Here is a 27,057-nt window from a genome sequence, read left to right on the forward strand (position 1 = left end):
GTATCCACGGACTCCTCGCTCGCTGCCGGCTCTCTGGCCCAGAGGTAAAAACCGCACCGACTCCCTCTGCTGGAGTCTCGCTGCAGCACAGGCAAGGACAGCGCCGACTCCCTCTGCTGGAGCCTCGCTGCAACACAGGAACAGGTAAGGACAGCGCCAACTCCCTCTGCTGGAATCTCGCTGTAACACAGGTAACAGGTAAGTACAGCGCCGACTCCCTCTGCTGGAATCTCGCTGTAACACAGGTAACAGGTAAGTACAGCGCCGACTCCTTCTGCTGGAATCTCGCTGTAACACAGGTAACAGGTACCGGGAAGACTCTTGGTTGGAGTATGTAATGGGGTCCTGAATAAGAGCTCCTGGATGAACACTCCTGTGCCCGCCTCCTAAGCAAGACGTGCCCAACGGCGTTGATGACTGTATCCAGACTGTGGGGACGAACCCCGGCAGCCAGTGTCCTGGGTGGTTCCAGAGCACCCCTGTGTACAACGTGCTTATTTTCCTGTTAAAATAAAACGTGTCCTGCAAACCAAACTGTTGTTTTCGTCCGCTTTCTTTTCCTTTTTATTTCTACCCGCTGCTCCTGCAGCGCGTACTCATACAGTCTCTTTTCCAGTCCCGGATACCTCACACAGATACACAGTCGGCCGCCGTGACGGTCCTCAACCGACACGGAAGCTGCGGAACTGTTTTACTTAATACTGACGAGCGGCGTCCACACAAACGTTTAAATAAAACAAATTATACCAGCAAAACAAAAGGCTACCTCACCAAGAGGGAAACCGCTCACAATTTACACAAAAACCAGAACTCTTGTTCACAAAACAAAACTCGTTCGCTTTACCTTGCGAAGTTTTAACAACACTCTCTCTCTCTCTCTCTGGGTATTTCCTGCAGGACAATCCGGCGGTGCTCCCCACGATCACCCCCGTCCTGTCCTACCCTACTTCCTTATATACCCCAGGAACCCCGCCCTACCAATTAGTGCTCCGGTTCCTGGGTGCTGTTTGCTTCATTTTCTGTAGTAACGCCGCCATTCCTTAAAGGCGACGTTACTTCTTTCTTACAATATATATATATATATATATATATATATATATATATATATATATATTACAATCTAAATGCTGCCACTATGAGCATATATAACACAAGCACACTATAAATCCAGCAAACACTGGCTACATGTTTATTACATGAGCATTAACGGAGCGCAATGCTGTAAAACAGCCATGAGCTCCCTAAGGACCAAAGCTCATGCTTCTGCACAGCGGTGATTGATACACAGTAAAAGAGATATACATGTTTCATCCTTCTGCTCTGTGTCTGCAGCCACAGAAGTATGACACCAGCGCTTGAGCTGACAGGGCAATGGACTGGAGTTCAGGACTGCCAAACACCACCTTCCTGTTAGTGAACGGGAGTCTGTCCACAGAGATAGAGAGAGGCTCATTTCCATAACCACCATGTGCAGATTCTGCTGTCACCGTTGTTTTACTGGACTCACTGTGAGGAGTACATCTCTATTGATTTCTGAGCTACGCCAACAGTAAATTACTGGCCGTGACACATTTTGTCATATTGGAATGGGGAAATGTATTGATCATAATACAGACCCGCTCTGGGGTGCAAAATCTAATTAGCGCACCAGAAAATCCATACCAAACACAGAAATAAGAAAGCAATATATAGACCGAGCGGCTACAGCAGTTCATTTGCTCTTCAGAGGGTGAGCTTTTAATGCTTTGTTTTTAGTGTATAATATGATTAAACCTTTTTCCGTGTAAGCTTATTATCTGCAGCACAGAATTAGTAGTAGCTGGCTAGTTAAATGATTGCTTGAGTGTGATATTTTGTTCTGCGTGATTGTTAATTGCCTCTCCTTATTCTAAAATAGTGGTCTTGCATCTCACAGCAAGGTGCAAACAGTCATAATAAATAGAATGCAGTGCTTTAATTTACTCACGGCAAAAAAATACATCAAACAAATTAGATTAATGAAAGAGCAAACGGAAATAAGAACAAACAAGGGAAAGCCATTCAGCCCACCAGTGATCACCTGGTTCCTAGTTGTTGGTTCACCTCAAAACTTCAAGCCGGGTCTTAAAATATGATTCAGCACAAACAGCATGGCTAGGGTACCATTCCATACCCTCGTCACTCTCTGTGAAAAGAAGTGTCTCCTACCTTCTGTCCTCTATTTCCGGCTGCTTGCTTGAATGCCAGGCCACCTGTTCAGATTATATTTTGTAATGTCAGAGGCTTATTTAGCTCTAGCACATGTATGCAAGTAAACCTGCAGTTAAAATAAAGTCTCTCCACTTGGTCCTCTGCGGATAGCAGTCAACAGGCTGTGCTGGGAAAGGGTTGTTCAGGTTAACTGTATATATGGTACACTACTGCCATCTAGTGTCAATGCAGGACCAATACATTTTCTTTGAGGGTTTACTATATATAGGGAAAAAAAGGTGACAATGGACAAGTTACTTTCTATACCCTATTGTAGTTCCATTACAGATGAAACAACTTCCATAAAAAATATATTTAAAACATTCTATTTTGACTGGCAAAATTCCCATTTTATGGCCCCTTGATACAAGGATAAGGAAAGATTTCATGCATATCTTGCACAAACCTTGCATAATCCTTGCAGTCATTTCTTGCAAATTCCTTGCCTGTTAGTTGCACCCCATTCGGACACTAAGATGCAAAACAGAACCAACCCTCATGAGATCACTGTATGAAAACAAATATTTAGTTTTCTCATAGAAGCTAGTTTCACTGATAAACGGGTGTATTCATTTATAATATGTACACATATTTAATACACAAGTTACTAAAGGTTTAGATGATTATCAACAATAAATATCAGTTTTCAACATTTAATTGACACAACACATTTATAGACTAAATTATTATCAATAATATTTGTATTGGTCAGTTCACATGTATCTGTTTTGCAAAGAAAAAAAACACAGCACAACTAAAAAAACTAGACCAATAACAGATTTGTTTTATTAAAAAAAAAAGTCAGAACGCAAAATAGAGTAAGTTCCAAACTTTTTTGAAGATTCGAAATCCTAAATAAAGTGAAGCAACAGCAACTGCTGGTTCCGGATGTGGCAATGCATTCGTAGTTCAGCAGAAAACAAATGCCTTTACTTCAAGAGATATTAGAAAATGTATCACATTATACAGATGCAAATATGCAAATATGTTTGATTAGCTTTTTACACGCTCCAGGTATTTGCTGAAGTCATTTATAAGCCTTAACACTAAGAAATAAATAAATAAATAAAAAAAAACTATAAAAAGATACTGTAAACCCCCTTTCATTTGCATCTCATTTATTTTAGACAATGTAATCGCTACCTCAAATAGAAGCTAATTAAGTGTTGCAATGTATACTGAACAATGCAGCAGGTTTACTGTCTGCACGTCTCTAAAATGTACAGCTTCTAATTCTTCATATAGAGTTTATCAACATTTCAATATGGTTTTCTTTAGCTTTTTTTGGCATACATACATACTGCATACAGAAATATATACGTGTTGCATTTTGATTCACAAAATCTCATCCAGTGCTGTGGAAACAGTTGCCCAGTATTGCAGAAGATTCCAGTGGTCCGATGCCACTACTGCACACCTCAAAAACAACCCAAATACTGCAGTGATCAGCAGTATAGCCTTTACACAAGTAGAACACCATTCCAAACCATGACCTTGTTACAACAGCTTTGCAATTACTTAGTTCAACTCTGAGATACAATAAAACCATTTGGACTTGTTTTGAACAAGGCTATGGGCCTCTCCGAGGATATGGTTGGAACCCAGGGACTGGAATGGATGGAAAGAGCCATACATGAAGACCGATGCACCTTATTCCATGAAGGCTTTCACAAACCTGGCTGCTCAGGGACTGGAATGGATGGAAAGAGCCGTACATGAAGACCAATGCACCTTATTCCATGAAGGCTTTCACAAACCTGGCTGCTCAGGGACTGGAATGGATCTTTGTTGGAATTGCATATTTTACTGGCATGCTTTAAAAAAACAACTTATGAGTGGCAGTTTGTGCTTCATATTTTCAGTGCAAGGATATCTTGCAGAGCAAAACACAAAACGCACATACATTTTTTGCAGTACAGTGCCAGTGAGGAATATACAGAAAACAGCAACGGAAAGCAGAATAGATTTTACGAAACCCACATCCTCTCTTGTTCATTAAACTGCAAAATAGCATATACCTGAAATAAGTATCTGTCATATATACATACACACACACACCACAGAGAATTTACATTTTAAAGCAAAAAAACACCTCATACCTCATGGAACCTTTGTGTTAACACATACCTCCTAGTCCCTCAGCTTTTCTGAGGTTAGGGGCTCAAAGGTTTTCTGTGAAAAACATCATCTCTGATTTAGTTCCATGACGCTCAGGCACTTTGAGTAAACAGAAGTAGAGTGGACCACACTTTCAGATTACACATGGTCAATTAAAGGAATCATGGTTTAGGAACACCTACTTTAAGGCCTATAGAAATAAAACATTTTCTTGTTTGGTCTAAACAAGAGGTACATTCAAAACCTTGTGACACATTTCTCAGTTGGTCTTCAATGTACGGTAATAACAACAGTCACCGTTAGAGAAGCAACAGTGACCCACAACCAAGTTTAATTTTACTCTAAATAAGTTACACAGCCCCCCCCCCACACACCCCCACACATAGTGTATGTAAAAATAATAATAATAATAATAATAATAATAATAATAATAATAATAATAATAATAATAAAGACTTTCACTTGGGACACTACAGCTATAGGAAAGGAGAACAAATCCACTAGAATAATGTAACATTCCAATGCAATCTTCAGCCGACGTCTTCCCTTCCAAGAGGAACCTCTTCAGGAATCATGTGCGGCGAAAGCGACTGGGAGGAATTAGCCAAGGTCTTGACTGGCAGGTCATCCATGGAGGCCAGCTCGTCAAGTGGTATGATTGAGGACTTCAGCCGCTGTAAAACAGAGGAGCGGGGATCACGATGCACATGACAACAGCAACACTGACTTCCACAGCACTTTCATTGTCTCTCAGTATATACACCAGTTCCACCTGCTGGACACTTGACAAATTACAGCTCAATCAAATTCATGAAAAGACATGCGGATGGCGGATGGCCCACTTAAATAATGTGAATTTATTCAGATCATTTGGATTTAAATACAGGTACCTAAATATCAGACCATTATAATTATGCGTAGGAAGTTTAGGTTGGCACATATCTGGTTTGTAATGTAATCTGGTTCAATATTGAGCAATGTTCTACACACACAGTCACTCACCTGTAGAAGTGTCCCTTCGCTGTAGTAGAGTGTGTGCACAGCTCCTAGTGGGATCCAGATGATGGAGCAGAGAGAAAAGAACCAGCCCAGCACCTCAGCCCATGGGGGGTAGGTGTAGGTCTTACCATAGCGGGCTGGACTGTACTGGACGATGCTGGAGATCAGAATGATCTGAAAGGAGAAATGCATTTGTATTAATAAATAAACATATAAACACATTCTCTCTTTTCTATGCAAGTATATATATATATATATATATATATATATATATATATATATATATATATATATATATATTTAATACACACACACACACACTCGCGGTGAGCTGACCGCACTGCGTAAACCTGGTATACAATACAAATGAATAAACCGATAAAACAGTTTAGTATGAAAGTATGAATCTAGCAAAATGAGACGCAGCAGAAATGATTGACATTTATATTTCTCAGTTGTGTCATATTCAAATTGAAAACGGATTCGGCATGTTATACCCACCATCACCAGCAGGGGGGAGATCACCCACCAGCACACTTTGAAGAACATGTTAGGAGGCGCCCCCAGCATTTCAGTCACAATCCTGGTCAGTCGCTTCACACCTGAAATAACGGGGTGGGGGTTTATCTGATACAACTCGCATTGTTTATCAGTATGCATAAGATGGCTCTTTTGAGCAAAAACTTTTATTTATCTATATATTTCTAAATATTTCATAGAGTGTTAAAATCTTATAAATGCCATTATCATGGCAATAATTTATATAATAGTTGTATATCCTTTTTTTAAATGGTAATTTTAACTGATTTAATCAAGATCTCACAAATACTATTTTTTAAAGCAAAAAAAACACACAAAATAAACATCACATTCATTACCAAAGATCCAACAGATGGCAACAACCTCAAAGAAAGCCAGGAACATGAGGGACACCACAGCAGTGTGGTGATCCAGGAGCTGAAAGAAGAATATCCCTCCCTAGACAGACAGAGAGGGAAGCAACTGCAGTCAGGTGAGCTGGAAGCATTTACACAATACACTTTATTGATACGCAAGCCCGCAATACAAGACACCGCCACTAGATGACGCTGGAAAGACGTTGCATGAACTAAGCTTACTGCAGACAGACAGTGAAAACAGAAGACTGTAGATTGAGTAAAAAATACATTACATAAGTTGCCCTAAACATCCCTGGGAACTGGAAAGGGGAGAGAAGGATACAATCGAGGGGCCAATTCTCCCAGAGAGCTTAAGGGAGTCCAGTCAGATGCATTGTTGACTGTAGTTTCCTTGACAAGCCCCTGTATACCAGTGCTGGCACACTAATATGTAAAGAAAAATACATCTATAGCCTATAGTCTTTAAGCAAAAACAAGTGTAAGACAGCAGGGAGGGGGTTAAAACCTCCCTGAAGAGAAATGCACCTTTTGTATCGTTTAAGTGTTTTGTTAATTGTTTTATTGTTTAGTTTAACTGTTTTATTATTTAATTATCCCCTGCACCTGGGCAGTAATTTAGAATTGGGACCAGGTGCAGGTTATTTAAGAGGGGCAGTCAGTCTGCTCAAGGCTGCTGAGTAGAAGGAAGCAGAAAAGAGGTGCTCTGCTTCCGAGCAGTCATAAAGTGCTGTGTTAAACCTGTGTGGTTTTGGTTTGTGTTCCGTAGTGCCAGGTAAACGGCTTAGCCGTCCTGCAAGTTAGTCAGGGAATAACCTGTGTAGTAAGTACTCCAAAACGGAGTTAGGTTTTGTTTTGTGTTTGTGTTTATTTTGTGTTTATTAAAAATAGCGCAACCGCGCTTGAAACTCCATTTCTGTTGTTGTGGGTTGTAATTTTGAAGGGGCACGAACCGCAGAGAGGGTGATTCTTTTACACAAGCTAGCTCGTTTAATAATGAACCAGAACGCCACTCTGTCAATATGCGATTACATCATGATACAAAAATAAAACAAATCCGGAAAAGCTAGGTGGCAGTCTGACCAGCATCATGAATTGGTTTAGCAGCACCCACCTGAGTGACATTGGGAATCCCAAGAAGGAAGGCAACCAGGCACACTGCCAGGACCAGCAGCTCCTTCCTCTTCAGCACTCTGAGCAGCTGCTTCCCACAGCCATCCATGAGGCTCGTTACCATCACCTCCACCATGGCAAACTGAACCCAAACATGAAACAGCATCAACAAGGGCTGGATTATTCCCATCCCTGCAGCTACATGCAGTGTACAGGTCGGTCATTAAATCAAATTCAGGCAGTCAGCTCTACTCAAGCGATCAGTACTGTGAATTAGAGCATGGTTCATGTCAATCTGCATTAAATCTGTTTTGATTGCATTTGAAATGCAAATCTAAAAAAAAAGATTATTCTGTATTTGGGCCAAGATGAAATTAGCTTCTCCTATTAACTGGGAAATAAAGATGGCTCAAACCCATCTAAAAAGGTTAACACAAACGCTTACTGTGCAATTGCTGTGTTTCTCCTGGTTTTCACCATGCTTTACCATTCTTATATCTGTGATATTACCGGCTTGCCTGAGTCGTGTGCTGCTTTCTTTTACTTACTAGTCATTCTATCATAAAACCCTCCAAATACAGGGACATTACCATCAACTAAGAAAACAGACCTCCAAAATGAACCCCTGCAGTGATTATAAGCCCCTTGAGAAGACCATGAAGACCAGTACAACTTAAAACATGAAGACCGGTACAACTTAATCTATTTAAAAGAAACAGGTCTATTCGATTGATCTGAACAGCAGCGGATCAGGTACAGGCTCCATAATAAAGGGGTCTATTCGATTGACCTGAACAGAAGCAGATCAGGTACAGGCTCCATGATAAAGGGGTCTATTCGACTGATCTGAACAGCAGCGGATCGGGTATGCTGGCTCCATGATAAAGGAGTCTATTTGATTGATCTGAACAGCAGTGGATCAGACACAGGCTCCATGGAATGATTTAAACTACAGCAGTACTTGGATCAGCTGTGGTTTGCTGTAGATCAATAGATGACTCCCAGGTACAGAATTATTAGCCCTGTGGTACCACAGAATTTGACACTATTCCTTGCACCAAATAAAAAAAAAAAAAAACAGCAGCCACACATATGCAAATGTAAGCTTTTGAGGCTGGCTTCAAACAAAATGATACTACAGAAGGTGGTAAAGGATTTAGCTTGCATGCAACTTCAAAGAGTTAAAGGAAGCGGCACGCACTACAATGCAATCACGTTCTTACCTGGCTGTCTAACCCAAGGCAGAGCAGCATGAAGAAAAAGAGGGCCGCCCACATGGGAGACACCGGCATGGTAACAAAGGCCTCTGGATAAACAACAAACACCAGGCCGGGCCCTGGATATGAAGAGGGGAGAGCAAGTCACAATCACAGTGCCAAGCTGGGCACACCATTAACACGACTGCAAGAAGGGGCTGCTTCATAGACCCAGTATTATTGCACTGCCTAAGGTAGCATTAGGTAGTCTAAGGCTAGTGCTAGATCAGAGCCTGTTATTTCCCCAACTTACAGTAAAACATTCAATATTGCTGGGTACCAGTTTTGCCCTCTTAAAATACACACTAAGGTTGCAACAAACAAGTCACAATATAAAAACTAATAACAGGCTGTAAATGTGATATCTGAGCAGTTTATATTTGGTTTGGTGACTTTATTGGCTGTGTTTACCTTTGAGCTTTGAGCATTTACCACAGGCGATTTAGTGACCTAGATCAGGTTTTAAAAACTGTTTTGCAACCTAGTTCTTATTTATAACTTTACAGACTCTCTGTCCTATTTAGGCATGGAGTGCTCTATGTGTAACTAAGATTTACATAATTAGCATTTACATAATCCTATCAAGATATCAAATGAGCAGTAGCTGGTTAATGTTGATGTGTCCGATATGCACGTTGTGTTACATTAGAATGGGTTTTTAGAATGGAAAAGATATCCGGAGTACAATTAGACAATTACAGTAAGGGAGCTAAAGGCCGTAAGCACAATACGTGTTTATAACCTATTATTTTGTTTCCCAAACTAACAGCATTACTGTCCTATGCCACACCAGTGCTGTGTGGCTGCTTCTATAACAAATGCCCATTTAACTATGACTGTAAGTATGTGGGCAGATGTGGTGGAGGTGAAAGTACCAGGAAACAATTATTTGAGCTCTCCTAAGCATATTACTGATTCCTACATCCTCCCAGGCATCATTGCCGTGTTTAGTTCATAAGCTTAGAAAATGTCGTTTTTTGGGTTTTTTTTTTTAACAATGTGCTTCAGGCAATTGGCCTTCTATCATTTTCCAAGGCTCTCTGCTGATGAATCCCAGGCAGCCAACAGTGGGATCAGCCAGACTACTGATAAAAGCACCCACAGTGAGATCAACCAGACTACCGTTAAAAGCACCCACAGTGAGATCAGCCAGACTACCGTTAAAAGCACCCACAGTGAGATCAGCCAGACTACCGATAAAAGCACCCACAGTGGGATCAACCAGACTACCGATAAAAGCACCCACAGTGGGCCAGCAGGCATCTCAACCACACATGCTAAACTTCACGCTTCCTATTTTCTTGAAGTTAGAATGTATTTGTGTTTAGTTCACATATTTACAGGTATATGGGCTTTTTGTCCGTTAGACAAGTTATCATAGACATAACAAGTCCTTTGGTTTTAATTTATTCTAACGGCTTTGAGAGATTAAATCTACTTGTATGCTGGGAATATGGCCCTGTGGTAGAACCGACTCATAAGGTACACCGCTGAAGACTGCTGGGCTTAAAACAATAACTGAACTTAGATAAACAAATTGTACTCTTTAAATGGCTTGTTAGAAGGCTAGGAGACTTTTCATTATTATTTTAACGTTTGTCAGTCAGACGCAGACAACAACCATCTTGCCATCGCCACTGAAGGTGAAATGCAGAAGTCTACACTGTGACGTTATTTAGTGATAAAAAACAAACTCCTGATTGGTCCCTCCCCTGCTGAGGGTCTTGGCTTTTACCCTAAATTACATCAGTTGAGCACATTTGGGTACAGGAAGTTCACGTATCAGTCCATACCGTCTGTAGCGATGTTGTCGACAGGCAGGTGGTGTATGTGGGCCATGTAGCCGATAGCTGAGAAGATGACTAACCCAGCAAAGATACTGGTGGCAGAGTTGGTCAGGGTGACGATCAACGTGTCCCTGGAAAGGAAAAACAAAGTGGTAAATGGAGAGATTTAAAGGAGTTGAAATCACATTTTTAAATACCAACATTAACTAAAGAAAAACACACTACAATCATGGAGTAAGAATTACCAAACCAGTAACTCGATTTAAAATTGCACTGCATGTAGAATTCATAAAACCTTCATGAAGGCTAAATAACACTGCATGTCTTATTCATGAGAATCACTTGACATAACATACGTGGACGTATTCTCATACATGAATAACACAGTTTATTACAATAATGCTGCCAAAACAATATTTATCAGATCTCAAGAGCTACAGTAAAGATGGTGACAAAAATCACAGCATGCAAATATTATAGCTGCATACAGCTAGTAAGCATTTTCATGCTTTTAGATTTTTGCTGGAATAGGTACCCTGGTTATTAATGCCATAATCTAAGCCTGAATAACAGAGAATTAGAGGACACACATGAAAGTATATGAATAAAACCCCATGGAAAAGGACAGGGTATGAAGTATCCCGTTTAAAATAAACGAGTAAGACCATTAACATGGAAGAAGTGCTGCACCTGAGAATGTTGTTGTTGAATTTATTGTAGCTTGCCATGGAGATCATGGAGCCGAAGCTGATGCCGATGGAGTTGAAGATCTGAGCTGCAGCGTTCACCCACACCTGCAGGGGGCGACGCAGAGAAGCGGTCAAAGGAACAGGAGAAACACCCAAGTGCAGCTGTGTGAGCCAGTGTACTGCCTCGCTAATCACTACCAACTACAATGATCCAACAGCGCCACCTTGCTGTTATATATATATATATGAATAATAAACATACTAATGCTACTACAAATCATAATAATAGCAGTTGTGTGCACTTGCCAGGTATGGTGTTGATGAGGATAGTAATGAATTGGGCTGTTACCTGAACTTCGAGTAGCTTGTCCCATCTCGGGGTGAGAAAGTAGAGGATTCCATCTTTGGCCCCAGGCAGTTGAACGTTGTTGATAAACAAGGCAATCAGTATGAAGTAAGGGAATATAGCAGTGAAGTAAACGACCTGCAAACAGACACAAAGCACAGAATGTGTTGCTTTGATCTACAGTAGAGCAATACAGCTTGCATGGCTATAACTGTGAACTGCAGGACCATATGCATTAGCACACAATTATTACTAGGGCTGCACAGAAAATTACACTCTTCCTGTTTAGAAAAACATGCGGGTGTGGCTTTGAGTCGGGGCCTTTCTTCCAGCTTTGCAGCAACGTTCATAAACCTTGTTACTGCAAACCTGCTAGCTGAGGTTACCGCTATTAGAATGGATGGATAGAGTGACTCCCACCTTTCCAGTGGATTTGATTCCTTTAAAGATGCACAAGTAAACAATGATCCATGCAAGAATAAGGAGACCAAGCAGCTCCCAGCGAATCTGTCCAGGCTGATCCACTCCACCACTCATCTGCAGTACCCTGCGACTGGAAGCAACAACAACAACATCATCATCAATAAAAGGACGTTGACAGAGCGCCTTTCATCACAAGACACCCCAGAACGATGTACAAAGAAAGGCTCTCACTGCATAGATGTTTCATCCGCTCCAGGTTTTACTGTGAGCTGGATTAGCTACAGTGTCTACTGTAGGTAACAAGCTCAGGTGCGTCTGTTTAAACTCACAGAAAAACAGGACAATACTGCGCCGTGACGGAAGACTTGTAGATTTTATTAACAAAAATACAAATCATTCCCTATAGCATACAGTAAGGGGAATGGCACATCAGATAGAAGGGTGCCTTGTAATTGTTGGGATTATTAACATGTTATAATGTGGTACATGCAATAAACCGTTCATAAACCAAGCAGCAGTTATTGCGTGGGGCGGCTCAAGAGATGAGCTTCCTGTTGGTTGTCTAGACTCTAAAGGCAGAAAATCATAGCAACACAATGTCAGGTTGAAAAAAAAATACAGGAACTTTCACTTTAGTGCATCTTCATAAAAAAGAGAATATTTCATAGTGATCTAGTGCCTCGTTCCCACTGCCCTTCCCCAGGTGAGCTGGACTGTCTGGGCAAGGTGTAGCTGGTTTCCACTGACGCTCAGCTACACCTCAGACAAAACAGTTTCGTATCTCATACCCAATGGGGCCAAACTTTGTCGTTGCTTTTCTCTTCCTGCGAGACGAAATCTCTATCAAGAAGACTCCTGACAGCTGCGTAAAGACTAAAAACAGCCACAAACATGTGTTCAACTTCATCCATCTTCACTGCCACACTACTTCCACAGTCAGTTATACCTGACAGTTACACTGGAACACAGACAGCCATCGTTACCTCGCCCAGACCGTCCAGCTCAGCTATACCTGGGAAAAGACTCTGGAAACACTTACTCAAAGAACTGCTGGCTGGCCGACTGGAGATGTGTGGCGTTGCCCGTGAAGCCACTGGAGCAGTTTTCCGGAACGTTCCAAGTGTTGTTGCAGTTCTGCCAGGGCAGTGTCGACTGAAAGGAGCTGAAGAGGTAATAGAGGGCCCAGGCGATGATAACATTGTAGTAGGTACAGAGCAGAAACGAGATCACCACTGTAGCCACTCCCACACCTGAAATATAGCAAAGAGGAATCAGTCACAGGTTCACGGCAGGCGCTTTCATTTATTAAATGGATTTTAGAGTTCAAGGGTGCATCTAAAAAAGATACAATAAAAAACTGTAGCAAATTGTTTTGCTCCATTCAAATGAAAATGATCATAGCCTTCTTGAGCAACTGTAGAAAACAATTCCTATCTAAAGAACAGGTTGCAGTTTATTTTACTGTATTGCACATGGCAAAGTTTCAACATCTTGGATTAATAAAACCTGGAATGGCCTTTGTAGCACCTGCTGTATCTTCTAATATTTGGTAGGGTTGTGTCTTCAGTAGCGGTTCTCTCTATTAGCTCTTACGTTCTGACAGTCACAGTGAGAACGATGGGAGGGCTGCTGTTCTAAACAAGAGCTGCTCGTTCTTGTGTTCTGTTTTCTCATTGTGGGTGAAGGAGAAAAGATGGTTTTGCGAAATTGAAACACAAGCAGAACAAACTGAAACCACAAAAGAGGAACATAATATATATATACAGTGCAAAAGTATTCAGACCCCTGACCAATTCTCTCATATTACTGAATTACAAATGGTACATTGAAATTTCGTTCTGTTTGATATTTTATTTTAAAACACTGAAACTCAAAATCAATTATTGTAAGGTGACATTTGTTTTGTGTTGGGAAATATTTTTAAGAAAAATAAAAAACTGAAATATCTTGCTTGCATAAGTATTCAACCCCCACACATTAATATTTGGTAGAGCCACCTTTCGCTGCAATAACAGCTTGAAGTCTTTTGGGGTAAGTATGTACCAGCTTTGCACACAGTGTCGGAGTGATTTTGGCCCATTCTTCTCGGCAGATTTGCTCCAGGTTGTTCAGGTTGGTTGGACGACGCTTGTGGACCACAATTTTCAAAAAGTGCCACAGATTCTCAATGGGATTGAGATCAGGACTTTGACTGGGCCACTGTAGGACATTCACCTTTTTGTTCTTGAGCCACTCCAATGTTGCTTTGGCCTTGTGCTTGGGATCATTGTCCTGCTGAAAGGTGAATTTCCTCCCAAGTTTCAGTTTTTTAGCAGACTGAAGCAGGTTCTCTTGCAGTATTTCCCTGTATTTTGCTCCATCCATTCTTCCTTCAATTTTAACAAGATGCCCAGTCCCTGCTGATGAGAAGCATCCCCACAGCATGATGCTGCCACCACCATACTTCACTGTAGGGATGGTGTGTCTTGAGGCATGGGCAGTGTTAGGTTTGCACCACACATAGCGCTTTGAGTTTTGGCCAAAAAGCTCTGTTTTGGTCTCATCTGACCACAAAACCTTTTCCCACATCGCAGCTGGGTCACTCTCATGCTTTCTGGCAAACTCCAGACGTGCTTTCAGATGGTGCTTTTTGAGCAACAGCTTCTTTCTTGCCACCCTCCCATACAGGCCAGTGTTATGCAGAGCTCTTGATATGGTTGACTGGTGCACCATTACTCCACTCCCAGCCACTGAACTCTGTAGCTCCTTCAAAGTGATTGTTGGCCTCTCTGTGGCTTCTCTCACAAGTCTCCTTCTTGTTTGAGCACTGAGTTTTGAGGGACGGCCTTTTCTTGGCAGTGCCTGGGTGGTGTGATGCAGCTTCCACTTCCTGATTATTGATCCAACTGTGCTCACTGGGATATCCAAACATTTGGATATTATTTTGTACCCTTTCCCTAATCTATGCATTTGTATTACTTTATCTCTAACTTCTGTAGAATGCTCTTTGGTCTTCATTTTCCTTAAGATTCACAGCCTGACCAATGATCCTTCAACAGTGGGGTTTTTATCCAGAAAATGTGACAGCAACTTTAATGGTTCACAGGTGGAGGCCAATGGTAAGGTAATTGTGTCCTCGTTAGGGCAATTTCTTTCATCAGTGTAAACTGGGAGCTTCCACAGCACAGGGGTTGAATACTTATGCAAGCAAGATATTTCAGTTTTTTATTTTTCTTAAAAATATTTCCCAACATAAAACCAATGTCACCTTACAATAATTGATTTTGAGTTTCAGTGTTTTAAAATAAAATATCAAACAGAACGAAATTTCAATGTACCATTTGTAATTCAGTAATATGAGAGAATTGGTCAGGGGTCTGAATACTTTTGCAAGGCACTGTGTATATATATTTTAAAACAATCACAAAAAGCTGAATCCCCAGTAACATCATCACTTACTTCACTGTCATTCCCTCTTGGTAATACCGGTGTGGTTACTTGTGTTTGTTTTACAAGCAATAACCCACAACAGGATGTGAGGGGAAAAAACCATTCTTACTGCCCGCTCCGGTCATGTGATCTTGTTTGGCCAATCACAGCATTTAGTTTATCCAAGCCATTTTGTACGATATTAACATCCCATTGGTTCAAAATACAAAGTTGACTTGATGATGTGGTGGCAATAGTCCCAGAAAAAAAAAAAAAATCCTGCTCCTTTATCATTTTCACAAGCTTTCGAACTCCATTCTGTTATTGAAATCGGTTTGCGGCCTTTCACATTACTACACTTTTAAAGCAAACTGACAGTTTGTTTTCAAAATCAAATCCTTCTTTTTTTTGTTTTTATAGTCAAGGATTACATGCTTTTGGCTCATTTTTTCATGCTTGGCTCTCCACTGGCTGGTCAGATAATCATTCACGCCGAATTATTTCCTGAAACGCACACAAGCCCTGCAGGCAGCTGTTCATTACAGCAGCAGCATGCCTGTATCTCAGCGCTGTACAGTAAACACTGTAATACTGCTGACACTGTGTAAACTAAACATGGGGTTTACAAACCTGTCTGAGCTTTTCAAAGCATGTGTCCATTATTGTACTCCTTGGATTCCAGTGATTCTCCCTGTGAATTCATCCCGTATTTTATACATTTTTCAAGTGCATTTAAAAAGGCACCCTGTAGCGTTTATAAAAAAAACCTAATTTTACTTTCCCTTCTGTTGTATCATGTCTTGTACTGTATGTCTCGCAGTTCTGTATTTTTCAATATGTATTTTTCCCTGATTGTTTGGATAGTTTAGACGTTTATAAATCATGGGTCAGAAATCAGGCTGGGAACCGAAAACCTTTCTCAAATCTCTCTTGTCATCATGAGAAAGGATTCGATTTAGGAATGATGTGTGAATAAAAACATCAAAACAATCAAGATTATGTTGGAAAATATATTCAATATTAAATCAGTCAGTTTAATGCAAAATCTCTCAATTATTTGAAGGGGTTGAGTAAATAAATAATAATGTTCTAACCAATGAAGATCAATATAATGCATCTTCCCACTAGACCCACTGCATGACAAACTGTTAAAAGCAGACAAACAGGAGGGTCTCCCTGTAGTACTTCATCGTTGTTTTATGATGAGAAAAATAAAATTAGGATTTCCATCTCTGAAGTAACTGAAGAAGAAGCTGCAGTTGGTGTTTCTACAGAAATCCAGACATCGTGAATATCTGTTAGATTCAGGAAGACCTTTGTTTTTCACATATCCACAATTTCCAAGTCCAATACAAGGATGGGAGCAAGGCTCCTGTTCAAAAGCCATTTGAGCCATTCCAGGTTTTAACAAAGAGCCCGAACAAGAAATCTAGGAAAACTAGTGTGTCTGCGAGCAACACACGAGACCTCGGGAAGGAGTGAGCAATCCATGAAGAGGGACGGAAAAAAATCTTGGGTTGATAGACGGATGATGACAATCTTAATAAGAACAGGCACGACAAATACCATGTGATACAGTAAATCAAAAGAAAATACAGAAACAACTACCTGCTTCATGCCCTTGCTTAGCACTGACCCACTCACCATCAGGTTGTAACGAGTGCTCAAGTGATGAGCCCGTTTGATTTGACCGGGTAGACTATCTCTGTTTCATAAGAGATAAAAAACTAAGGGGAAAAGTCTTCAAGTTAGAACAGGCAGCACAACCAAATACCTTTACCCAAGACAGACACAGGTTGATGGCTGGCTTGGTGTTTAGGATCCATTCTGGACAGATAAAATGAAACATGCACCATTTTTGCCGTTGTAGCGATATGCTTTGGCTAAAGATACCAATACATTTTTGTACACCCAACATTTTATTTTATGGGTACATTTTTAACAGTGCATGCAGAATGCAATGAAAATGTGCACGATAATAATACAGAAATGTTTAAAAACCTCACGAAATCTTTTCTGATCCATTTCATGGGCATGACTTTTAGTCAGTCACTGCCTGCCCTGTTTAAAGACATAGAGTTTGTGGTTTTGAATCCATAGTCACTTCAGCTCTTCCAAAAACAATCCCATGGTATCTTCAAGAAGTCTGTGTGGAGTGTGAGCTTAGTGGTCAGGCTGTATGTCAGGGCGCACTCCGCTCAAAAGAGGACTTCAACACAGATTTGTGTTTGTTTTTATTGTTAAATATATGTTGTGCACACAATAATAATATCAGCAGGTTAAAGAAGTTTCTAAAAAAAAAAATGTTTTGTTTCAATTGAAAGTGTAACACGTCTGTGTTTTCCAGTTCTTACCCCATTTCAGTAGGTTAACCTTGCACATTTTAACTGGATTCCTGTTGCATTGTGGGAATGGTTAAGGGACTGCATACTTCCGGCAAAAAACGGGGCGTTCGGTTGACCGGCCAGGGAGTAAATTTGGTGTTCGTAACTCTGAGGTTTTACTGTACTGCTATAAAGGCAAGGATCTTTTCACAGGCCAGCCATCAGCGGATAATGAAAAATAAATCAAGAACAGGAAACCCACTGCATTGTACATTAAAACACTGAGCCAGACTGAGCTCAGAAAACAACCTTTGCACTGACCCAGGTGTCTACATATCGGTACTATTCATTGTGCTGGGAGCCCACTTCTCAGGCAAGCAATGGGGATACGTCTTTTTAGGTCAAGTATGATTTAGGGTATTGTGAATTTAGATAACCAAATCATGAGGAGATTCATGTTAGTTTCATTTATGCTAAGGCAGAGCTTTCCTGTCCCTTACCACCACAGGGATTAACTATTGGCTAAATTGGACTGAAAATGTGTTTAACAGGCATTTCAACACATTTAATTAAACCACTTCATATCTTGGTTTTTTAAACTAGAATTGGGTTCCTGGTTTCTAAATTGCTAGCTGTAAGAACAGCATGCTGACAGTTTTGGAAAGTGCATTCCATCCTTTGTACATGTTGTGCCCTGACCATCTTCCAAAGTGAATTTGTGTGCATGCAAACAGGTGTCTCCTCACAAGGATCTCCCTGTCTGGAAGACAATGTAGATATATATGCATGGGATAGGTGTTGACAGGCTAATATATATGACTTGAACCCAACACATGACAGCAGACAGAAGAGACTATAAACTACTGCATACAAAATGTCGAAAAATATTGTGACAGTTATTTGCAGGGTAGCCCAAAGGACAAGTGCTGTAAAAAAAACAATAGAGAGCCAATGAATGTAAACACTTAGGTGTGGTCAAAGTATGTTAAGAATTAACCTGAAGCAACTCAAACCCTCCAAGACTCTGAGTAACAAGGCTGGTTATTCTAACTACTGTTATGCTAGTGGCTCCATTGCATGCCTAATGTTATTGGGCTCTTTATACAGGTAGCCTTTGTAACTTGGAATCAATAAATGTTCAGCTCTGTTTAAGTTTTGTCATTTAGAGTCTGGATTTTTCTTTATGACTGATAATGACAATAATAGAATCAATTAAACCACAACCTTACAAAAGCATGACATCTAGTCCAACCTATATTTAAGACCACCTGTACAGAAGGACCCCTGTGCATAAAACACTCTCTTTCAACAAGTCTCATGATCCCGGCAATCCCTTGAATGGTTCAAGCAGATTGTTCTGTCAGTTGTGGTAATGCGGGAGTGTCAAGGTGAAAGGTGAGGAACGTCTACACAGCTGTGGACGAGAAGAGTTCAACCTTGCACCTGTTGGGGATCACTAACCTTTCAATAGGGGGCAGATTTTGGCCATGGCATGCACTGGCCCCAGACGCATGTACTGTCCAATCGAGAACTCCAGAAAGAGCAGTGGAATACCGCACAAGAACAGCATCACCACGTATGGAATGATAAACGCCCCTGTGAACAGAAAACACAGATTAACACATCAGAGGTGCCCCCAGCTTGGTATGGGTGTAACATATGAGAGATATCTTAACTTTTAAAGCCCCCTGCAGCTGTTACCCCAATAAAAGCACCACTGCCAAGACTGGAACCATGTGGAATGGAACTGCAGCCTGGCCTTGTCACCCCTCAACTGCAGCATAGCCTTGTCACCCCCCACCTGCAGCATGGCCTTGTCACCCCCCACCTGCAGCCTGGCCTTGTCACCCCTCAACTGCAGCATGGCCTTGTTCTTGGTGGTTAAGAAACTACCTTTCTAAGAAATGTGTCACCCAAGGCTCCAGCTGCTGAATGGCTGAAGTTGCAGTATTATGTGGTTGAGATTAAGGAACATATATTAATTTGAATTTTTCCATATGCACAAGTTTGCATTGTGCAACTAATGGTAAGGTATAGACATGTATACAGAGCTGGTTTACATTAATAATGTCTTGGAGTTTCAATACGTTGGTCTCTATGCCAATTTTAATATACCATCAAGTACCTGCTATGGCGACTCTATAAGCCCTTTCAGCCACAGTGCTGAGCTTTTGTACTTTGACATTGCAATCGTACATGGCCCCAGTAGACTGTCATGTTGTTTTACAACAAAAGTCACTTACTTCCACTTGGCATATACAGTACTGTGCAAAAGTTTTAGGCAGGTGTGAAAAAATGCTGTAAAGTAAGAATGCTTTCAAAAATAGACATGTTAATAGATTATATTTATCAATTAACTAAATGCAAAGTGAGTGAACAGAAGAAAAATCTAACTCAAATCCATATTTGGTGTGACCACCCTTTGCCTTCAAAACAGCATCAATTCTTCTAGGTACACTTGCACAAAGTCAGGGATTTTGTAGGCATATAGTCAGGTGTATGATTAAACAATTATACCAAACAGGTGCTAATGATCATCAATTCAATATGTAGGTTGAAACACAATCATTAACTGAAACAGAAACAGCTGTGTAGGAGGAATAAAACTGGGTGAGGAACAGCCAAACTCAGCTAACAAGGTGAGGTTGCTGAAGACAGTTTACTGTCAAAAGTCATACACCATGGCAAGACTGAGCACAGCAACAAGACACAAGGTAGTTATACTGCATCAGCAAGGTCTCTCCCAGACAGAAATTTAAAGGCAGATAGAGGTTTCCAGATGTGCTGTCCAAGCTCTTTTGAAGAAGCACAAAGAAACAGGCAACGTTGAGGACCGTAGACGCAGTGGTCGGCCAAGGAAACTTACTGCAGCAGATGAAAGACACATCATGCTTACTTCCCTTCGCAATCGGAAGATGTCCAGCAGTGCCATCAGCTCAGAATTGGCAGAAAACAGTGGGACCCTGGTGCACCCATCTACTGTCCGGAGAAGTCTGGTCAGAAGTGGCCTTCATGGAAGACTTGCGGCCAAAAAGCCATACCTCCGACGTGGAAACAAGGCCAAGCAACTCAACTATGCACGAAAACACAGGAACTGGGGTGCAGAAAAATGGCAGCAGGTGCTCTGGACTGATGAGTCAAAATTTGAAATATTTGGCTGTAGCAGAAGGCAGTTTGTTCGCTGAAGGGCTGGAGAGCGGTACACGAATGAGTGTCTGCAGGCAACAGTGAAGCATGGTGGAGGTTCCTTGCAAGTTTGGGGCTGCATTTCTGCAAATGGAGTTGGGGATTTGGTCAGAATTAATGGTCTCCTCAATGCTGAGAAGTACAGGCAGATACTTATCCATCATGCAATACCATCAGGGAGGCATCTGATTGGCCCCAAATTTATTCTGCAGCATGACAACGACCCCAAACATACAGCGAAAGTCATTAAGAACTATCATCAGCGTAAAGAAGAACAAGGAGTCCTGGAAGTGATGGTATGGCCAGCACAGAGCCCTGATCTCAACATCATCGAGTCTGTCTGGGATTACATGAAGACAGAGAAGCAACTGAGGCTGCCTAAATCCACAGAAGAACTGTGGTTAGTTCTCCAAGATGTTTGGGCCAACCTACCTGCCGAGTTCCTTCAAAAACTGTGTGCAAGTGTACCTAGAAGAATTGATGCTGTTTTGAAGGCAAACGGTGGTCACACCAAATATTGATTTGATGTAGATCTCTCTTCTGTTCACTCACTTTGCATTTTGTTAATTGATAAATATAAACTATTAACATGTCTATTTTTGAAAGCATTCTTACTTTACAGCATTTTTTCACACCTGCCTAAAACTTTTGCACAGTACTGTATATGGCAACATCAACAGTTCAGACAGAATGCAATGAACAAGGTATTTTTGACAAATAGAATTTACGTTTGGGATCTTGGCACAGTGATGGCCAGTACTTCTGTTGTTTGAACTCAGATTGCCGTATAATTGCATTAGGTTTTAAACAAAGCTATAGCAATGCATTGATAAAGCGCTGGTATGGGGTTACACAGTCATTCATGTCCAGCCATGTCACCCTGCATCAATTTGTGTACACTATAATAGGGTGCTTTTAAGGAATGCCTTTTTTAAAGGACTGGGTTTTTTTGTTAAAGAGTTTATAAACATTCTCCAACATGAAACACTGCAAATTTGATTTAATGAATCAAAACAGGCTTTAAGAAAATTACCAAAACAGTCCTTAAAACAGCCTTTTGAATAGAGCCTGTCAATCTCAATACAGCACATATTAGAGACTCATTTACAACTTTCTATTTTACAAGACTCAAGCAATACATTTACCTGGTGTCCAATACTAACATTCTGGTTAATGTTACAATCTATCTCTACTGTCAACGAAGCACCTCTTTGAACTCTGCTGGAGAAGTGTTGCTAGGCAACAGTTCTGCTGTGTCATGCAGCTTCCCACCTGCTTCAAGACTGACAGCCAATCAGATAAAAAAAAATAAAAATCAATCAAGCAACAATCAGTCACTGCTGCGCCAAGCATTGAAACAATTCGATATAGCTCAGGAGCCTTTATTAAATCCACCAGCTTGTTAGATTTCTCTACAGATCCTAAGTATTTGCAATGCACACCCATGCCTCTTCTTCACTGTAAATCCCATTCACTTGCTACAATGCCACTAAGTAGTTTCTCATAAAAAGGATTACCATCTGCCAAACAACACAGCAAATGATTTCATACAGCGCTTCATTTTTGCAGTGTCGGAAGTTCTAGAAGTGTTGCTGGTTAACTTGATATTCGACTCAGGAGGGGCCGAGCTGTGGATACTATGGACGGGATTTTAATTAAACACAAAGTGCCACCATCTGCACAAATGCTTTATTCTTGTGGCAAGAAACTAAATGGTCAAATCACATCTTCAGCATAACGGCAAAAGAATACACTATATCACATTGCTAGATTGTATATTCCTTCCCACAAGAAAGCACAAAGTGTATTTATATTTATATGTATACCATAATGCCTCTAAGGTTCAAATAGAAAGGAACAGTAGATTGTTACATCATTAACCATGACATCACAAACACATTAATAGATTTAAATATGAATAAATGAGTGTAGTTGTCATGGCATCAAAAGCCTACAAGTACCTCCACTGTTTGCTTTCAAACACACTCCCTTGAGAAAGGTTTGTTAACCCCTTAGTCACATATGAAAACAGGGCCCATTGTGACTAGTTTACCTTGGAATCTGCTTAAGTAAAGGTTAGATGTTTCAGATCCACACTACAATCCTGGAATTGAACAAAGACCTTCACCAATTATTTAACATCACTGCCCAACATCCTCTCCACACCCAGACCTGTACAATAGAAGGCACCTTAGTTCCTGTGCAAGTCATTCACATGATGGGATTATGAATGAACCACAAGTGATAGAATCTACTTTGAATACTCTAGTGATGTCACACCCCCATAATGAACTGATTGTTGCTACAGTACCGGATAAACCAATCTGTGTTTACACTGTTAGAGACTTTATTCAAACTGGTATTTCCTATTTCTGGTAGCAACAGTGGAACTGACTGCCCCACTTAAACAGAGATCACAAGTCAGTGTTTTGAAAACACTTGTTGCCAAATCGACTAAACAAGCCAGAAGCTTTCTCATAAATAACATTGTTTATTTCTTTTTTTGAAAGGGAAATATACAGGGTTCAATGCTCTTCCGTCTGATATTGAGGACTTTCCTACCCCCTGTAAATAATTGTAAACTATCCTGACTTTCAAAGAAGGCTCCTTTTTTGTAAAGGGAGTCTAGACTCACTTTAGTCTCCCTGCACTTCAGCCAACACGTCCCCATGGGTTCAAACAGCACGCATGTATATCAGTCACGTAATCAACCAAGGGCCACTGGATCTGAATATCACAGCTTTTCCGACCGTCGGGGAACGCTTCTGTGGCAGTGTTTTTGACTGTTTCCAACAAGATCCAAAATCGCCAAGGATGAGAACAGTCGCAATACCGGGCCGGGCCATTATGGCAACCTATTCAAACAGGCTCCGTGCTAAAATAACAAAGGTCTGCTGTGGGTGGAGTGGCCTGTTTGGTACAATATTGTATTTATGTGATGAACTAAGAGGATTTAGAGTCAAGCACCGGCCTGAGGGGTCACAGCGTGTCATTCTTTGCCACCCGTTGTTTGTATGATATTCTATTAATTTTCATAAAGTGCAACCGGGTATGGAGGATATTTTATTTAACAAAATGAAAAATAAATAAAGACAAATATATTTATTCATGTATTTCTACATTTATTTATGTGTATATATTTTTTTTTATTTATTTTAGCATACAATATCTGCCATACCGACTACATGAAACTACAATTTAATTAATACAGAACATACATTTACATAATTAAACTACATTAAAATGATGCTCTATAAGTTTACTTTTTGTTTCTCCGTCCTGACGTACTTGTTTTATTATTATCTTATACTACATGTATCTTCTTTCGTTTCTCCAGATCTCCTGAAACACACGTCTGTTTTTGTTTTGTTTTTCTCGGCCTTTACCTTGTCCATTGATTTAAATCCCGAAATGTCGTAAAAACTGTCATTTGCGTCATTAACATAGGTTTCTCATTTAAACTACTGAATAGTTATTCCGCCACCTTTATGAAAATATGAAAATTGTCGCTATTCGACCTCTCGGAAAACAGCAGAAAAGTGTTTCATTTTATGATGAAAACAGCGTTTGGAATGAGTAGGTTTAAAACAGACGCAGACGGCGAGTTTCAGACTGTCGGGAGACGATTCGGATATTCAGGGTCACTGTTTCATAACCAGCGGTGTTGGTGCGCTATAGAGCTATATAACAAACCAGAAATAGTATATAAATACTGTAGACACATGGACCACGTTTTTAGGCCCCATCTGCCCTGACTAGGTTACTGCTAAGCCCCCATAATGCATTAAAAATCGTCTGAGAATATTGCATCAGGCAAGTGCTGTTAAATACTGTATTTATTTATGCAACAGGGATATTCCGATGCGCACTGAGACGTGGTCCTACACATGATCTCCACTTCAGCACAAAATGTTTTGATTTGTTAACAAATTTACATAGATAGCATGTCAGTAAGTGATGCCGAGTTTACATGGGTTCAATGCATTTTCACATTAGATGTTGAGCGCATATAACTAATTTCAGTGGGTCAATTACCTTGTAGTAAAACCTCACTTGTCAAACGTAGAACAAAAAATGGCAGGAAGACTGATATATACAATTAAAATGTTCATTGTAAGTTTTTTTCTTTGTTTGTTTTTGCTTACCGCCTCCACTCCTGTAGCATAAATAAGGGAACCTCCATATATTTCCGAGTCCCACGGCGTACCCGATGCACGCCAGAGTGAACTCGAGTCGGCGGCTCCAGGTCCCCCTCTCACTCGGCGCTTGGTCCTCATTTTCCTCTATCTTCACATCGCTCTGCTGGTTCGATTTCAAAACACCCCCCTCCTCAACATTCACCCCCCCGGCCTGAACTACCGATAGCAATTTCAATTCCGTACACATGTGTTGTTCACCCACTCCCATTACTGAATGTAACTATATCTTTATTAATAATAATAATAATAATAATAATAATAATAATAATAATAATAATAATAATAATAATACGTATAGCTGTGTTGGAGAAAATGTAGAAACCTCAACGCAACATACTTTGCTTAATTTTAAGGTCAAATTATTTTGTTACACGTAACTCCTTAAAATAGGTTACTATTTATTAGCATGCTAGTCTAAATCACAAAAACGAACGTATAGGAATATACGAACCAATCGTGGACCTGTTCAGAACAGCAAGCAAAACAGAAATTACCGGTACATTGTTGTGTATTACTAAGTAATGTAAATGTTACAAAAACGATACAACTCAGAATCTACACCCTATTCTGTTACATTGTATTTGTAGCTGTGTGTGTGTGTGTGCATATGTATATAAGTGATCTTGCATTGCCGCGACGCTAGGATTGTCCCTACCATATATCCTGATTACATGCTGATATATAACCCTCTTCAAGTCCTGTTGTTTCCTGTTCTTTACTACACTCTGCTGCAGTAGCAGCGTGTCCACACAGAGACCCACCTCTGTATTCATGACGTCACTCGGGGTGTCGCTAAACTTTCAAAACAGTTTAACACTATTTTTCAAAACGAAAAATGCACTCCTGGGGGTGTCGTGGCAAATTTGGCTCCTCAAACACACTGATAGAGCTGGTTGTGTTTTTTTTGTTTTAACGTTTATTATTATTATTATTATTATTATTATATATTTCTTAGCAGACGCCCTTATCCAGGGCGACTTACAATTGTTACAAGATATTACATTATTTTTTTTTACATATAATTACCCATTTATACAGTTGGGTTTTTACTGGAGATATCTAGGTATAGTACCTTGCTCAAGGGTACAGCAGCAGTGTCCCCCACCTGGGATTGAACCCACGACCCTCCGGTCAAGAATCCAGAGCTCTAATCACTACTCCACTGTTAGTATATTTGTATAGGGGGGTGAAATGTGCCATGACATCAGTGTATCATTGGTGTGTGCTGCTGAACGGGCAGTAAAACAATTAGAATGAAATCTAAAAAATGCTAAATGGTTTTATTTTAATTTTTAAAAGGCAACAACACCTTGAGCACTCAGGTAATGTCGTTCAAAGTCAAATAAGTCTATATATTTCTTTTTCAAGAAATGTTTTTGTGAATGTCTTTGACATAATATCACATGCATGACAAACACACTTTATAACCAGGAGTTGGTTTGTTTAACACATTCAGTCCTGGGGGGACCTCCTTATCTCAATGTACTATTTGCCGCTGGTCCCGCCTGTTAAGGGGGAAGAAAGCCACCGCCCTCTGAAAGACGAACTGATCCGACGATGCCAGGATCACCAGAGTGGACCATGACAAGGGGACTGCCTGCGTTAAGGTGGAAGCTGGGGAGGTGAGGGGAGAAATCCAAATGGGATTGCGACGGCAACGCCCAGGTGAGTTTACCTGAGATTTTATAGGAATGATCTAATGGGGAGAGAGAGAGAGAGAGAGAGAGAGAGAGAGAGAGAGAGAGAGAGAGAGAGAGAGAGAGAGAGAGAGAGAGAGAGAGAGAGAGAGCGCCATTCGCCCTGGCTCCTGTCACGTGCACATAATGATCGCAGCGCTGGGTCAGCGCTGGTGCAAGGTTGCATCAATAGTCCAGTATAGGGGAGCAGTGTCTGCAGCCAGTTAACTTAGTTCTGCAAAGCGATACAGTTCAAGCACAGATGCACACACAAAGTCCCAGCGCCAGCCTTTTGTTACAATACCATGGCCTGTGAGAGGGAAAGAAACGTTGAAAAGCGACCAAGGTTTCTGTATTGTATGATAAAAGGCAAGTAAGAAAGATATGATATATCAGCTGGCTTGTTGT

At 40.7% G+C, this 27,057-nt stretch overlaps 1 protein-coding gene across 1 annotated transcript; it reads right to left on the reverse strand.

The window, feature by feature from the left end:
• Positions 1–2,993: 2,993 nt before the first annotated feature.
• LOC117426718 (sodium- and chloride-dependent GABA transporter 1-like) lies at positions 2,994–25,704 on the reverse strand. The gene is made up of 13 exons (XM_059032996.1): positions 24,920–25,704; positions 19,050–19,184; positions 12,896–13,106; positions 11,854–11,986; positions 11,437–11,571; positions 11,089–11,192; positions 10,405–10,529; positions 8,579–8,691; positions 7,357–7,497; positions 6,225–6,324; positions 5,848–5,948; positions 5,350–5,520; positions 2,994–5,021 (listed from the first exon to the last, which is right to left on the reverse strand). Exons 1-13 carry the CDS (start codon positions 25,179–25,181, stop codon positions 4,878–4,880), a joined length of 1,875 nt encoding a protein of 624 aa, XP_058888979.1. The 5' UTR covers positions 25,182–25,704; the 3' UTR covers positions 2,994–4,877.
• Positions 25,705–27,057: the final 1,353 nt, after the last annotated feature.

Source organism: Acipenser ruthenus, chromosome 11 (genome assembly GCF_902713425.1).
Source record: "Acipenser ruthenus chromosome 11, fAciRut3.2 maternal haplotype, whole genome shotgun sequence".
In the NCBI taxonomy this organism is placed as follows: Eukaryota; Metazoa; Chordata; class Actinopteri; order Acipenseriformes; family Acipenseridae; genus Acipenser; species Acipenser ruthenus.